At 52.1% G+C, this 12,962-nt stretch overlaps 1 protein-coding gene across 2 annotated transcripts in view; it reads right to left on the bottom strand.

Moving 5' to 3' along the window:
- Positions 1-12,324, bottom strand: part of SLA2 (Src like adaptor 2) — a 31,749-nt gene extending 19,425 nt beyond the window's left edge. For both annotated transcript variants that reach the window (XM_032141831.2, XM_032141832.1), the window contains exons 1-4: positions 12,203-12,324; positions 5,353-5,452; positions 4,402-4,488; positions 3,456-3,559 (exon numbers count right to left, since the gene is read on the bottom strand). In XM_032141831.2, coding sequence (XP_031997722.1) covers positions 3,456-3,559; positions 4,402-4,488; positions 5,353-5,452; positions 12,203-12,293 — 382 coding nt within the window. In that variant the 5' untranslated portion in view covers positions 12,294-12,324. The remainder of the gene's footprint in view (positions 1-3,455; positions 3,560-4,401; positions 4,489-5,352; positions 5,453-12,202) is intronic.
- Positions 12,325-12,962: the final 638 nt, after the last annotated feature.

Genomic DNA, 12,962 nt, shown 5'->3' with positions numbered 1-12,962 from the left:
AAAAAAAAAAAAAAAATAGTCCAGTGCAGTGCCTCACTCCTGTAATCCCAGCACTTTGGGAGGCCGAGGTGGGTGGATCATCTGAGGTCAGGAGTTTGAGATCAGCCTGGCCAACATGATGAAACCCTGTCTGTACTAAAAACACAAAAATTAGTTGGGCATGGTGGCACATGCCTGTCATCCCAGCTATTCAGGAAGTTGAGGCAGGAGACTCGCTTGAACCCAGGAGGTGGAGGTTGCAGTGATCCAGCCTGGGAAACAGAAGACTCTGTCTCAAAATAGGGCCGGGGTTGGCCCAGCCTGTAATCACACATTTGGAGGCCGGGGCGTAATAATAATAATAATTATCCCAGTGTGGTAGCACTCACCTGTAATCCCAGCTTCCAGGGAGGCTGAGGCATGAGAATCACTTAAACCCAGGAGGCAGAGGCTGCACTGAGCCGAAATATGCCACTTCATGCCAGCCTGGGTGACACAGTGAGACTGTCTCAAAAAAAAAAAAAAAATCTTCATGGATCCATACGGCTTTCTCCTCTCTCTCACTCACACGGTTTTCTCTTGCATCTGTGCCTTCTTAGGTAAGGGGTGGAGTGGCCATAAGGGCCGGCCACTATATTCTTGGGGCTGAACCAGGCCAGAGAATGGGCCAGGGGAGGGGAGCTGAGCACTGAGCACTTCCTGTGGCTTCTGAAGCTCCGGGGGACAGTCTGCAGTGGGGCCCTGGGGCCCTGCTCCACTCCGCAACGCTGCTGTGGTTTCCTGTTTGCAGCTGCTGTGCTGGGCTGGCCTTCCCAGCCCCTCTACCAGCCCATGGATGTATGTGAGGTGGGGGTGCTGATTCTGCCTAGAAAATAGCAGGAGGGGCCTCAGAGAGGTCAACCCAAGAATGCTCAAGGGCAGGAGAGGAGAGGCAAAGAAGCTGGAGAAGGTCTTGGGAGGGAGACTGAGGCAGAGAACGAAGGGTCCTGACGCCTATCACAGTTGGTTCATATCAAGGCGGGCGCCAGGAGGTCTGTCTGCCCCTGATACCTCCTTCCTTGGTCTCTCACTGTGCTTTCAGTGCCAACATTACTGCCCCATGTGGGCCTTTCTTGGGGGCCTGGAGTGAGAGGAGCTGTGGCTGGGTTTGAATCCTGGCTCTGCACTTACTAGCTGTGTTTCCCCAGGCAAACTATTTCTCTTTTCTAAGCCTCAGTTTTTCCATCTGTAAAATGAAGACAATGGAAGTACAATCCCTATATATTGTTTTAAGTCACTTAAAGGGCTTAACACAAATGTGGGCACTGCTGCTCCTTCAACGTCCCTCTTTGCCTCTGCCTTAAAGGACTCAGGGTCAGCAGCTCGGAGGGAGGCAGGGTCATCAAAGAGACTATCAATTTTGTGTTTTGATTGCAAAAGGCCGTGCACCTGGGGTGGGAGAAGCCCCACATGAGTGTGCATGTGGCACGTCCCTACTCCTCTTTGGTCCAGTTTTTCAGTCTGTACAGTGGAGAGAGGAGGATCCATGAGGTGACTTCCAGTGGGTTTCTAGCTCTGACTGGCTACTGACCCAGGAGATCCTGTCACCATTTTAACGTTTTGCCAAGAGATCAGAATCATGTCGTGTCTTGGGGAGGGAGGAATCACCTCCTAGTCAACGCAGGGAAATTCTGTGACTATACTCTATTAAAAATCCTAGGCCGGGCGCGGTGGCTCACGCTTGTAATCCCAGCACTTTGGGAGGTCGAGGCGGGCGGATCACGAGGTCAGGAGATTGAGACCACGGTGAAACTCCGTCTCTACTAAAAATACAAAAAATTAGCCGGGCGTGGTGGCGGGCGCCTGTAGTCCCAGCTACTCGGAGAGGCTGAGGCAGGAGAATGGCGTGAATCCGGGAGGCGGAGCTTGCAGTGAGCCGAGATCGCGCCACTGCACTCCAGCCTGGGTGACAGAGCAAGACTCCATCTCAAAAAATAAAAAAAAATTTAAAAAAAATTAAAAAAAATCCTAGTTGCCAATGTGTTGGCTGAGCCTAGATCACTATTGTGGGCCATTCACATTCACTTTTATTTTTTGAAGATGGAGTCTGGCTCTGTTGCTCAGGCTGGAGTGCAGTGATGCAATCATGGCTCACTGCATCCTGGAACTCCTGGACTCAAGTGATCCTCCCGCCTCAGCCTCTGAAGTAGCTCGGACTACAGGCATGCACCACCATGCCTCACTACATTTTAAATTTTTTTGTAGAGAAGTGGTCTCATTATGTTGGCTAGGCTGGTCTCAAATTCCTGAGCACAAGTGATTCTCCCACCTCAGCCTCCCAAAGTGCTGGGATTACAGGTGTGAGCCACAGTGCCCGGCCTGTATCATTTTTGGAAATGCATATTTTTGCTCTATTGCTGATAGGCTCTCATGGCAGCAACATGGCAGACGACAGCCAGACTGCTCGACACCAAGGCTAGGAACTCCAGCCCTTCACATCTGGCTTCTGCCCCACCCTCAAGTCATATCACACTTGGCTCTTGGCATTAGAGGGGCAAGCCCTGGCATCACTGTGAATCTCAAATAGAGGTTTCCCAAACTCTGTGCCATGGAACACTGGCTTCCGGTGACCCAGGAGCTCCCTGAGAGCAGGGGCCATGGCCACCTCACTCAGCAGAGATGCCTAAGGCCTGACACATACAGTAGGTCCTGTCCTTCCCTGAAGCCTCCCCACATCATAGGTGCTGGAGAAGCATTTGCTGAATGAATGAACGTGGAGTGACTGTTACAGGTGCTGCGTGATGAAACGCTCCTGGGTTCAGAAACACTGGGAAATGCCCAGTCAGGCAAATGTGACGCCTTAAGAAGTCTTGTGTTAACACGGATTGTGAACCTCTCAGAGATGGATGCGATTTTCGAGGTCCCCTAAACTGACCCCCCATCTCCTCTATTTCTAAGCAGGTGGCCCACAGAACACACTCAGAGAGTCCCTGTAATGCATCCTCTTGTTTCCCCCAAAACACACGCCCAGCACTGTGTCTCTGCTGAGTAGCAACCCCACTGCCTTGGGAGAAAACCCAAGCTTCTCAGCCCGGCATCCAAGGCCTCTATGCTGGAGCCTTGCTCACTTCTAACCTCCTATTGTCCCGAGGTGCAGCCCGCTGGCCCACCCCAGCACCACTGTGTCTTGTTGCCTGGGATCCTGTGGGAATATCCCTCAAGTTTCCACTCATGGTCCACTCCTCCATGAAGCCTCCCTTGATTGCTCCAAAGTTAGCTGCCTCTCCTCTGCTTTCATGGCCTGTCTCCATCTCCCCCAGCCTGGGCTCCACATAGCTCATATGGGCAGGACACGGAGCTGGGGCTCAGAAAATCTTGGTTGACTGAGGAGTCAGGCAAAGCCTATTTCCTGGGCCGCACCTGCAGCCATATACCTGTGGGCTCCTTTCTGAGACCTCCACATAGGGAGGGCCTGGGCTGGCACTGAGCTTACTTACCTCTCCTGGTCTGGCTCTCCCGGATGAGGAAAGCCCCTCCAGGGTTCCCAGGTAACAACAGCAGTTCCTCCGCTTTCTCCCTGCTCAGGCCCTCATACAGCCACCTAGAGGAGCGAGAGAGAGGGACAACGGACAGGGTCAGCCTGGAGGAAGAGGGAAGCCAAGATTTTACTACCACCGCTGAGTGACCCTCACAAGGCCCTCCCTCTCTGGGCTTCAAAAGTTCTATCTGCTCCACAAAGAGCTGGGCTCAGGGTCTCCAAGGTCCATGCCATCTTTGTCCTCCTAGTCCTGGCTCCAGGGCCCTGGGAGGACAAACTCATGGGGACAGCCTCAGCTTTCCCTGCCTGGAGGCCTCATTCCCAGGTAACCTGGGTTGGTTCCAGCCTCTCTGCTATCCCTGCTCAGTACCCCCAGCACCCTGATTCTATCCACTCATCTTTCTAAGCCTCACCTTTCCAAGAGCTGCCCTTCTGTTTTTTTCTTTTTTTATTGAGACAGGCTCCTGCTGTGTGGCCTAGACTGGAGTGCAGTGGCGCAATCACGGCTCACTGCAGCCTTGACCTTCCAGGCTCAGACGATCCTCCCACCTCAGCCTCCCTGGTAGCTGGGACTACAGGTGTGTACACTGTGCCAGCCCCTCACGCAGCATGCTCCCATCTCCTATGTAGACTTTTCAGCGTTTTGCACCACGAGATCCTGGCAACCTCCAAAGCCCAGAGCTCCACACCTCCTCTGTGGGCCTTCCCAAGCCCCTCCTCTGGCTCCCACGTCTCACAGGCCAACCTGTGCTAGGATGAGCTGTCTGCCCCTCTTGAGGGCAGGACCTGGGTTCGATTCTCCCCCATCCCCAGCTTCGCTCAGCGCAGAGCCGCGCATAAAGTGGAGTTCTTGTGGGAAGAGAAAGCAGGAAGCTCTGCAAGGCGGGCCTGAGATGGGAACTCACCCATGGGAGACTTTGGCCACGTGGACGCTGGGGATGTTGTACTCTCTGCCTGAGACTTCAGACAGCACCGTCCACCAGTCTCCATCCCTGGAGAGAGAAAGGAGTGGGGGCACCTCTTTCAGATGAGCCAAGGCTGCAAGAACTGCACATTCAGGGCTTGCAAGGACCCTCTCAGGCTGGATCCTGTGGCCACCTGTCCTGCCTGTTTCCCAGGCTTCCCTGCACTAGCCTGTCCAGGTACCTCCTGAGTCAGGGCTGGGGCCGGTGGTAGATGGCACGATTCCAGGCTCCCTGCTACAGGGCGCTGCCCACCCACTGCTTCTCCCTGTGGGGGTGTCCAGTCGCCTGAAATTCCACCACAGGGTTTCTGTGAGCGCTTCAGCAAAGGCTTGTGCTTTTCTACCTGGGGGAAGGGCCCCTTCTCCCGGGAGAGCATCTCTATTCCTTCCTTCCTTTATTTTTTTGAGACAGAGTTTTGCTCTTGTCACCCAGGCTGGAGTGCAATGGCATGATCTCAGCTCACTGCAACCTCTGCCTCCCGGGTTCAAGCGATTCTCCTGCCTCAGCCTCCCAAGTAGCTGGGATTACAGGCATCCGCCACCAAGCCCGGCTAATTTTTGTATTTTTATTAGAGACGGGGTTTCACTGTGTTGGCCAGGCTGGTCTCGAATTCCTGACCTCAGGTGATCTGCCTGCCTCGGCCTCCCAAAGTGCTGGGATTACAGGTGTGAGCTACCACGCCTGGCCCATTCATTTATTTTAGAGATGACAGAGTCTTGCTGTCACCCAAGCTGGAGTGCACTGGCTTGATCATAGCTCATTGCAGCCTTGAGCTCCCGAGCTCAAGCGATTCTCCCACCTAAGCCTTCCAAACAGCTAGGACTACAGGCACGCACCACCATGCCTGGCTCTATTAGCGCATATTCAGGTATCCAGTGCCCATGGACTTACTCAGAGATGATGGTCAATGGCTCCCCGAGTCTCAGCGACAGCTCGGCTGGGCCACCTGCCGGGAAGCTGCCCAGGGCCACGGCAGTGGCCTTGCTTCTCTCTAGATGGAGGGACAGAAATGGTCACCCACTTAGCTAGCCCTGCTCCACGCATGAGGTCTAGTGGAGTCTGGCCTGGGTCTGGCTCCCAGCATCAGCCCTCCACAAGCACCCTGAGGGAGTCCCATCCACTTCCTAAGAGGGCCACCCTGGAATCAAGCTTTTCCAGCAGAGCTTTGCAGAGCCCTGACAGTGCCCAGAGAGAGAGAGAGAGAGAGAGAGAGAAAGAAAGAAAAAAAAATTAGCGATAGGGTCTTGCTCCATCGCCATTGCACGTAGCCTGAGCGACAGGGCAAGATCCTATCTCTAAAAATTAGGCTCAATGCAGCCTTGACCTCCGGGCTCAAATCCTCCAGCCTCAGCCTTCTGAGTGGCTGGGACTACAAGTGTGCACCACTACACCCGGCTAATTTAAAACAATTTTTTAGTAGAGATGAGGTCTCGCTATGTTGCCCAGGACATGGTGGCCATGAGGCTCAGGATGTGGTGACCATAAGGCCCAATTTCAAGGCTGGGCATCAGGCAGCAAGGGCATCCTCAGCACAGGACCCATGCCCTCACCCACCCCAGAGGGCAGCCTGCTCAGGCCAACCAGACTCCCTATGAATGCCGAGCCTTGTAGCCTGAAAATCCAGCTTTCAGCAGCTGCTGAAGGCCACTTCAGCGCACCCTAGCATCCCTCCCTTCTTCCCCCTTGTCCTTTTTCTGTGAGGATTCCTTAGCACACAAACGCATTAAGTATGAGAAGCAGCCAGGGTCAGCAAGCAGGGTCCATCTGCATCCTAGATGCCCCTGTAGGAAGCAAGGTCTTAGAGGACTCTGGTGTGCCCTTCAGATGGAGCTGGGACCCCAGGAAGTGGGGCAGGGGAAGCAGACGAGCAGACAAGGATGGGGGTGTTGGGTGGGGGCACCGTGTGGGCTGAAGGGCCTGTGCTCCAGGTGGGCATGGGAAGACTGAGGCTGATTCTGGAAATGGACTAGTTCCCCACATCCTCCCAGACACATGTGGAGACCCTGCAGTGAACCCAGCCCGGAAAGCTCCCCAGGGGTCTGTCCTCTGAGGTCTTTGCAGCATAAGCCCTGGCCATTCCACAGTGCAGAGAAATGTCTGGACGCTTGGACAAATGATGCACATCTTGTGACAGGTGCTCTCTGATGAGAATGGGAAAATGTGGCCTGGGAGGGCCCCTTCCCCTCCCGGAAGCCCTGGCCTTGCACCCCTGGGGGCAGCCACCCAGCTGCATACACTATACTGTCCCCCTGAATGGCCTCACTCTCCCTGGCTGGCTTACCTTCATCCTTCATTTCCCGACTGAAACATCCCTTCTTCCAGGAAGCCTTCCCTGACCAGCCACCTCTGCATACACTCTTGGTCAGAATTCCTTAAAACATACTACCACCAAAATCTAAGACAGTTCTAGTTGGTTATTGGTTTAGCACCTGTCCCTGGGGCTCAACTCTCCCTGAAGGCATGGACTGTGCCAGTCTTGTCCACTCCTGTGTCCCCACGTCCTGTCACAAGGCCTGGCATGTGGTAGATTGAAAGTGGTTGCAAGACACCGGGCGCGGGGGCTCACACCTACAATCCCAGCATTTTGGGAGGCCAAGGCACATGGATCACCTGAGGTTGGGAGTTAGAGCCCAGCATGACCAACATGGAGAAACCCCATCTCTACTAAAAATACAAAATTAGCCCGGCGTGGTGGCGCATGCCTGTAATCCCAGGTACTCGGGAGGCTGAGGCAGGAGAATCACTTGAACCTGGGAGGCAGAGGTTGCGGTGAGCCGAGATCACGTCATTGCACTCCAGCCTGGGCAACAAGAGCTAAACTCCATCTCAAAAAGAAAAAAAGAAAAAAAAAAATGGTTGCAAGACTGACCGGCTGCAGTGGCTCACGCCTGTAATCCCAACACTTCGGGAGGCCGAGGCAGGCAGATCGCATGAGGTCGGGAGTTCCAGACCAGCCTGGCCAACATGGTGAAACCCCATCTCTACTAAAAATACAAAAATTAGCTGGGCATGGTGGCACCTGCCTGTAATCCCAGCTACTTAGGAGGCTGAGACAGGAGAATCGCTTGAACCCAGGAGGCGGAGCTTGCAGTGAGCCGAGATCGTGCCACTGCACTCCAGCCTGGGCAACACAGCAAGATTCCGTCTCCAAAAAAAAAAAAAAAAAAAGAAAGAAAATGTGCTTCAATCTGTTTTACTGTAGTGGTGACAGATTAATACCTTGTTTGACAGAATTCACTCACAATTCTCAATAATTCTTCTTTGGGGTAAGTAAATCTGCTCTGAATTGTCTTGGCTCATCAGTGTTTGCTTGTCAGCATTTTCTGTAATTGAAATAGAAGTGAGGTGACCCTTGTTCTGTTAGTCAAGATCTACCTCTAAGGTGTGTGTGTGTGTTTTGTTTTTGTTTTTTGTTTTTTTGTTTTTTTGTTTTTGAGATGGAGTCTCGCTCTGTCGCCCAGGCTGGAGTGCAGTGGCGCAATCTCGGCTCACTGCAACCTCCGCCTTTCGGGTTCAATTGATTCTCCTACCTTAGCCTCCTGAGTAGCTGGGATTACAGGCGTCACCACCACACCCGGCTACTTTTTGTAGTAGAGATGAGATTTCACCACGTTAGTCAGGCTAGTCTTGAATTCCTGACCTGGTGATCTGCCTGCCTCGGCCTCCCAGAGTGCTGAGATTACAGGCGTCAGCCACTGCGCCCGGCCTACCTCTAAGGTTTCAATCGTTTTGAGACCAGTACTCTTGTTTGAAATGTCCAGTTGTAAACTTTGCTACATATTTGCAGGCACATTGATGTTATTTCTTCGGTGTAGGCTCATATTCTGTGAAGTTTGCTTTTTTTTTTTTTTGAGACAATCCTGCTCTGTTGCCCAGGCTGGAGTGCAGTGGCATGATCTAGGCTCACTGCAATCTTGACCTCCTGGGTTCAAGCAATTCTCCTCCCTTAGCCTCCTGAGTAGCTGGGATTACAGGCACACACCATCATGCCTGGCTAATTTTTTTGTACTTTTAGGAGAGACAGGGTTTCTCCATATTGTCCAGGCTGGTCTCGAACTCTTGACCTCAGGTCTGCTTGCCTCGGCCTCTTTTTTTTTTTTTCTTAAGATGGAGTCTCACACTGTCGCCTGGGCTGGACTGCAATGGCATGATCTTGGCTCACTGCAACCTCCACCTCCTCCCGGGTTCAAGTGATTCTCCTGCCTCAGCCTCCGGAATAGGTGGGATTACAGGCACTCACCACCACGCCTGGCTAATTTTTTGTATTTTTAGTAGAGACAGGGTTTCACTATGTTGGTCAGGTTGGTCTTGAACTCCTGATCTCATGATCCTCCCTCCTCGGCCTCTTAAAGCGCTGGGATTACAGTCGTGCGCCTGGCCTGAAGTTTGCTTTTTTTTAGTCAGCTCTGTAAAACAGTGTGCTAAGATTTTCACATCTTTAATTATCACATGGTTGAGGAGACTTCTACGTTACAAATCAAAAACTTGAGATGCGGAATTTAGGTGATTTATTGTTTCTGTTTTGTTTCGTTTTTTTGAGACAGAGTCTTGCTCTGTCCGCCAGGCTGGAGTGCAGTGGCTTGATCTTGGCTCACTGCAACCTCCACCTCCCGGGTTCAAGCAATTCACCTGTCTCAGCCTCCAGAGTAGCTGGGACTACAGGCGCATGCCACCACGCCCAGCTAGTTTTTGTATTTTTGGTAGAAACAGGGTTTTACCATATTGGTCAGGCTGATCTCAAACTCCTGAGCTCAGGTGATCCACCTGCCTCAGCCTCCCAAAGTGCTGGGGTTACAGGCGTAAGCCACCGCCCCTAGCCAATTTAGGTGATTTAACCAAAGTCCCAGTAGCAAAGCTTGCACAAGAGCCATATAAGGCGCATGTCCCTAGGCTCTGTCCAGGGGAGCAAGTAAATACACCATGAAGTAGTGTGATCTTGTTATCTGTGCTGGTTGATTTTATGTGTCATTGTGGCTAGGCCACACAACCCAGATATTTGGTCAAATACCAGTCTAGATGTTGCCGTGAATGAGATTGAATTTATTTATTTTTTTTGAGATGGAGTTTTGCTCTTGTTGCCCAGGCTGGAGTGCAGTGGTGTGATCTCGGCTCACTGCAACCTCTGCCTCCCAGGTTCAAGTGATTCTCCTGCCTCAGCCTCCCAAGTAGCTGAGATTACAGGTGTGAAGCACCACGCTTGGCTAATTTTGTATTTTTAGTAGAGATGGGGTTTCACCATGTTGGTCAGGCTGGTCTCAAACTCCCAACCTCAGGTGATCTGCCTGCCTCGGCCTCCCAAAGTGCTGGGACTACAGGTGTGAGCCACTGTGGTCAGCTGAGATTGAATTTAAATCAGTAGAACGAGTAATGCAGATAACCCTCCATAATGTGGGTGGGCCTCATGCAATCAGTTGAAGGTCTTAGAAGAACAAGACTGACGTCCTTTGAGGAAGAGGGAATTCTGCCTCCAGACTGTGGTCAGACTTAGGACCGCAGCATCAGCTCTTCCCTGGGTCTCCAGTCTGCCCTGCAGATTTCAGACTTACAGCCTCCACAATCGTGTGAGCCAGCTCCTCAAAAAAAAAAAATCTCTACACACACACACACACACACACACCCACACACAGCAGCTATTGGTTCTGTTTCTCTGGAGAACCATAATATATTATCGAAATCCCAATCAAGGTGTGACTTGAGAAAGGATTTGTGGCCTGTTTGGGGGAAAAAGAAACAGACCTGGGGCCACAGTTCCAACATCAAAATACTAGAATTGTGACCGGGAGCGGTGGCTCACGCCTGTAATCCCAGCACTTTGGGAGGCTAAGGCTGGTGGATCACGAGGTCAGGAGATCGAGACCATCCTGGCTAATACGGTGAAACCCCGTCTATACTAAAAATACAAAAAAAAAAAAATTAGCCGGGTGCGGTGGCTCAAGCCTGTAATCCCAGCACTTTGGGAGGCTGAGGCGGGCGGATCACGAGGTCAGGAGATCGAGACCATCCTGGCTAACACGGTGAAACCCCGTCTCTACTAAAAACACAAAAAATTAGCCGGGCGTGTTGGCGGGCGCCTGTATTCCCAGCTACTCGGGAGGCTGAGGCAGGAGAATGGCGTGAACCCAGGAGGTGGAGGTTGCGGTGAGCCGAGATCGCGCCACTGCACTCCAGCCTGGGGGACAGAGAAAGACTCCGTCTCAAAAAAAAAAAAAAAATTATCCGGGCGTGGTGGTGGGCACCTGTAGTCCCAGCTACTCGGGAGGCTGAGGCAGGAGAATGGCATGAACCCGGGAGGCAGAGCTTGCAGTGAGCCAAGATGGCACCACTGCACTCCAGCCTGGGTGACAGAGCGAGACTCCATCTCAAAAAAAAAAAAAAAAAAAAAACTGGAATTGCTAGGATATTTTTATTGTTCAACTGTCTAAGAAACTGGGAGTTTTAGTCAAGACTATATTAGAAAATCATGGTTATAGACTCAGCATATGCATTGTATATGCTATTTTTCCACCATTAAGATAGCCCTGGCAAGGGCCAGGCATGGTGGCTCATGCCTGAAATCTCAGCACTTTGGGAGGCCAAGGCGGGAGGATCATTTGACCCCAAGAGTTCAAGACCAGCCTGGGCAACACAGGGAGACTCCATCTCTACAAAAATTTTAAAATTTAGCCAGGCATGGTGGCATGTGCCTGTAGTCCCAGCTACTTGGGAGGCTGAGGTAGGAGGATTGCTTGAGCCTGGGAGGTTGAAGCTGCAGTAAGCCATGATCACGCCACTGCACTCCGGCCTGGGTGACAGAGCAAGACCATGTATTAAAAAACAATTACCACAAAAATAAAAAAGACAGCCCTAATTTCACTTCAGGTAATTTCACGGTACCTCTCGGGTCCACTAGGACAGTATAGCAGAACTTTCTGCAACGATGGGAATGTTCTATAATTCTGTGCTGTCTAACAAGGTGGTCACTTACTACATGTGCTATTGAGCACTTAAAATGTGGCTGGGGTGATCAAAGACTTTTTTTGTGTGTGTGTATGAGACAAATTTTCACTCTGTCATCCAGGCTGGAGTGCAGTGGCATAGTGGCATGATCTTGGCTCATTGCAACCTCTGCCTCCCGGGTTCAAGTGATTCTCTTGCCTCAGCCTCCTAAGTAGCTGGGATTACAGGCACCCACCACCATGACTGGCTAATTTTTGTATTTTTAGTGGAGACGGGGTTTCACCATGTTGGCCAGGCTGGTCTTGAACTCCTGACCTCAGGTTATCTGCCCACCTTGGCCTCGCAAAGTGCTGGGATTACAGGCGTGAGACACCGTGCCTGACCCCGGCCTAAAATGTTAAATTTAAGCAGTTACGTGTGTCTGGTGGCTACTGCAATAGACAGTGCAGCTCTGGGGGCTGGGGAGGTGGGGCTGGCCAGCTCGGTGTTTAGATAAACAACTGGTTGAGAAGAAGGGAAGCCTTGGGAAACGCCTGGGGGACTATCATGCGTTTAATATTCTGGTTAGTGCCTGTTGCTTTCTCCTGTTTTCTCATTTATCCCATTGTTTACTGTTCTTACTGCTAAGGTAGGCTCTATAGGAGCAGGGACACTGCTGTATGGCTCAGTAGGCAGGGCCTGGTATGCAGCAGGCCCTCAGCGGTGCTTATGCTGTGTTGGAGCTGCTGGCCAGGAAGGCCCACAGAGGCAGTGAAGTCTAGTACTGTGTGGGAAGGGCCTGGTTGTCACAGGCCCTGAGGCCTACCTGCTTCCATGGTCACAGGTCCCTGGCCTTGGACAGAGGGACTCAAGCTTGGGCTTGGCAGAGATTTTCTTCTGCTGGGCAGACTTCCCATTGTTCCTCAGCAGAGCACTCAGAAGCACATCACTGAGGGAAATCTGAAAGAGACACAGTGATGGGGACAGAGCCGAGGCTTCTGGCCCAATCTCAGATACCCCTCCCTCCCCAGATCGGCCCTGGCTATCTCCTCACAGAGCATATGAATGACCTCCCTCCTGTGGGACCAGGCTCCAGCCTCTCTGCCAGCCTCTAAAGGCTTCCTGCACATTGGACACTGTTTTCTCCACATCTCATCTTTTTTATGCCACAACAGCTCAACTTTTTCTTTCTGGGCCTCTACTTTGGTCCCTCCCAAGGGCAGTCATGCCCTCTCCTCTCCTTCAGTCCTGTTTGGATCCCATTCTTCCTTCCCCAGGAAGCCTTCCCAGCCCCTAGCCTTCGTTGATCACTCCTTTGAATTCCTATGGCTCACTTAGAACCCTTTCTCTGACCCGGGATCACACTCGGCTACTGGGTGGCAGGGGACAATGACAGGACAGTGAGCTCCCTCCAGGCATACCGGGACCTGTGGCTTGGATCAGAGGTCTGCAAGGAGGGCTGGATGTGGTGGCTCACGCCTGTAATCCCAGCACTTTGGGAGGCTGAGGCGGGTGGATGACCTGAGGTCAGGAGTTCAAGACCAGCCTGATCAATATGTTGAAACCTCACCTCCACTAAAAATACA

The sequence above is a fragment of the Hylobates moloch genome, unplaced genomic scaffold (genome assembly GCF_009828535.3).
Source record: "Hylobates moloch isolate HMO894 unplaced genomic scaffold, HMol_V3 SCAFFOLD_21, whole genome shotgun sequence".
In the NCBI taxonomy this organism is placed as follows: Eukaryota; Metazoa; Chordata; class Mammalia; order Primates; family Hylobatidae; genus Hylobates; species Hylobates moloch.
Note: the sequence above shows the minus strand (reverse complement) of the source record. Positions and strands in the feature narration are given on the sequence as shown.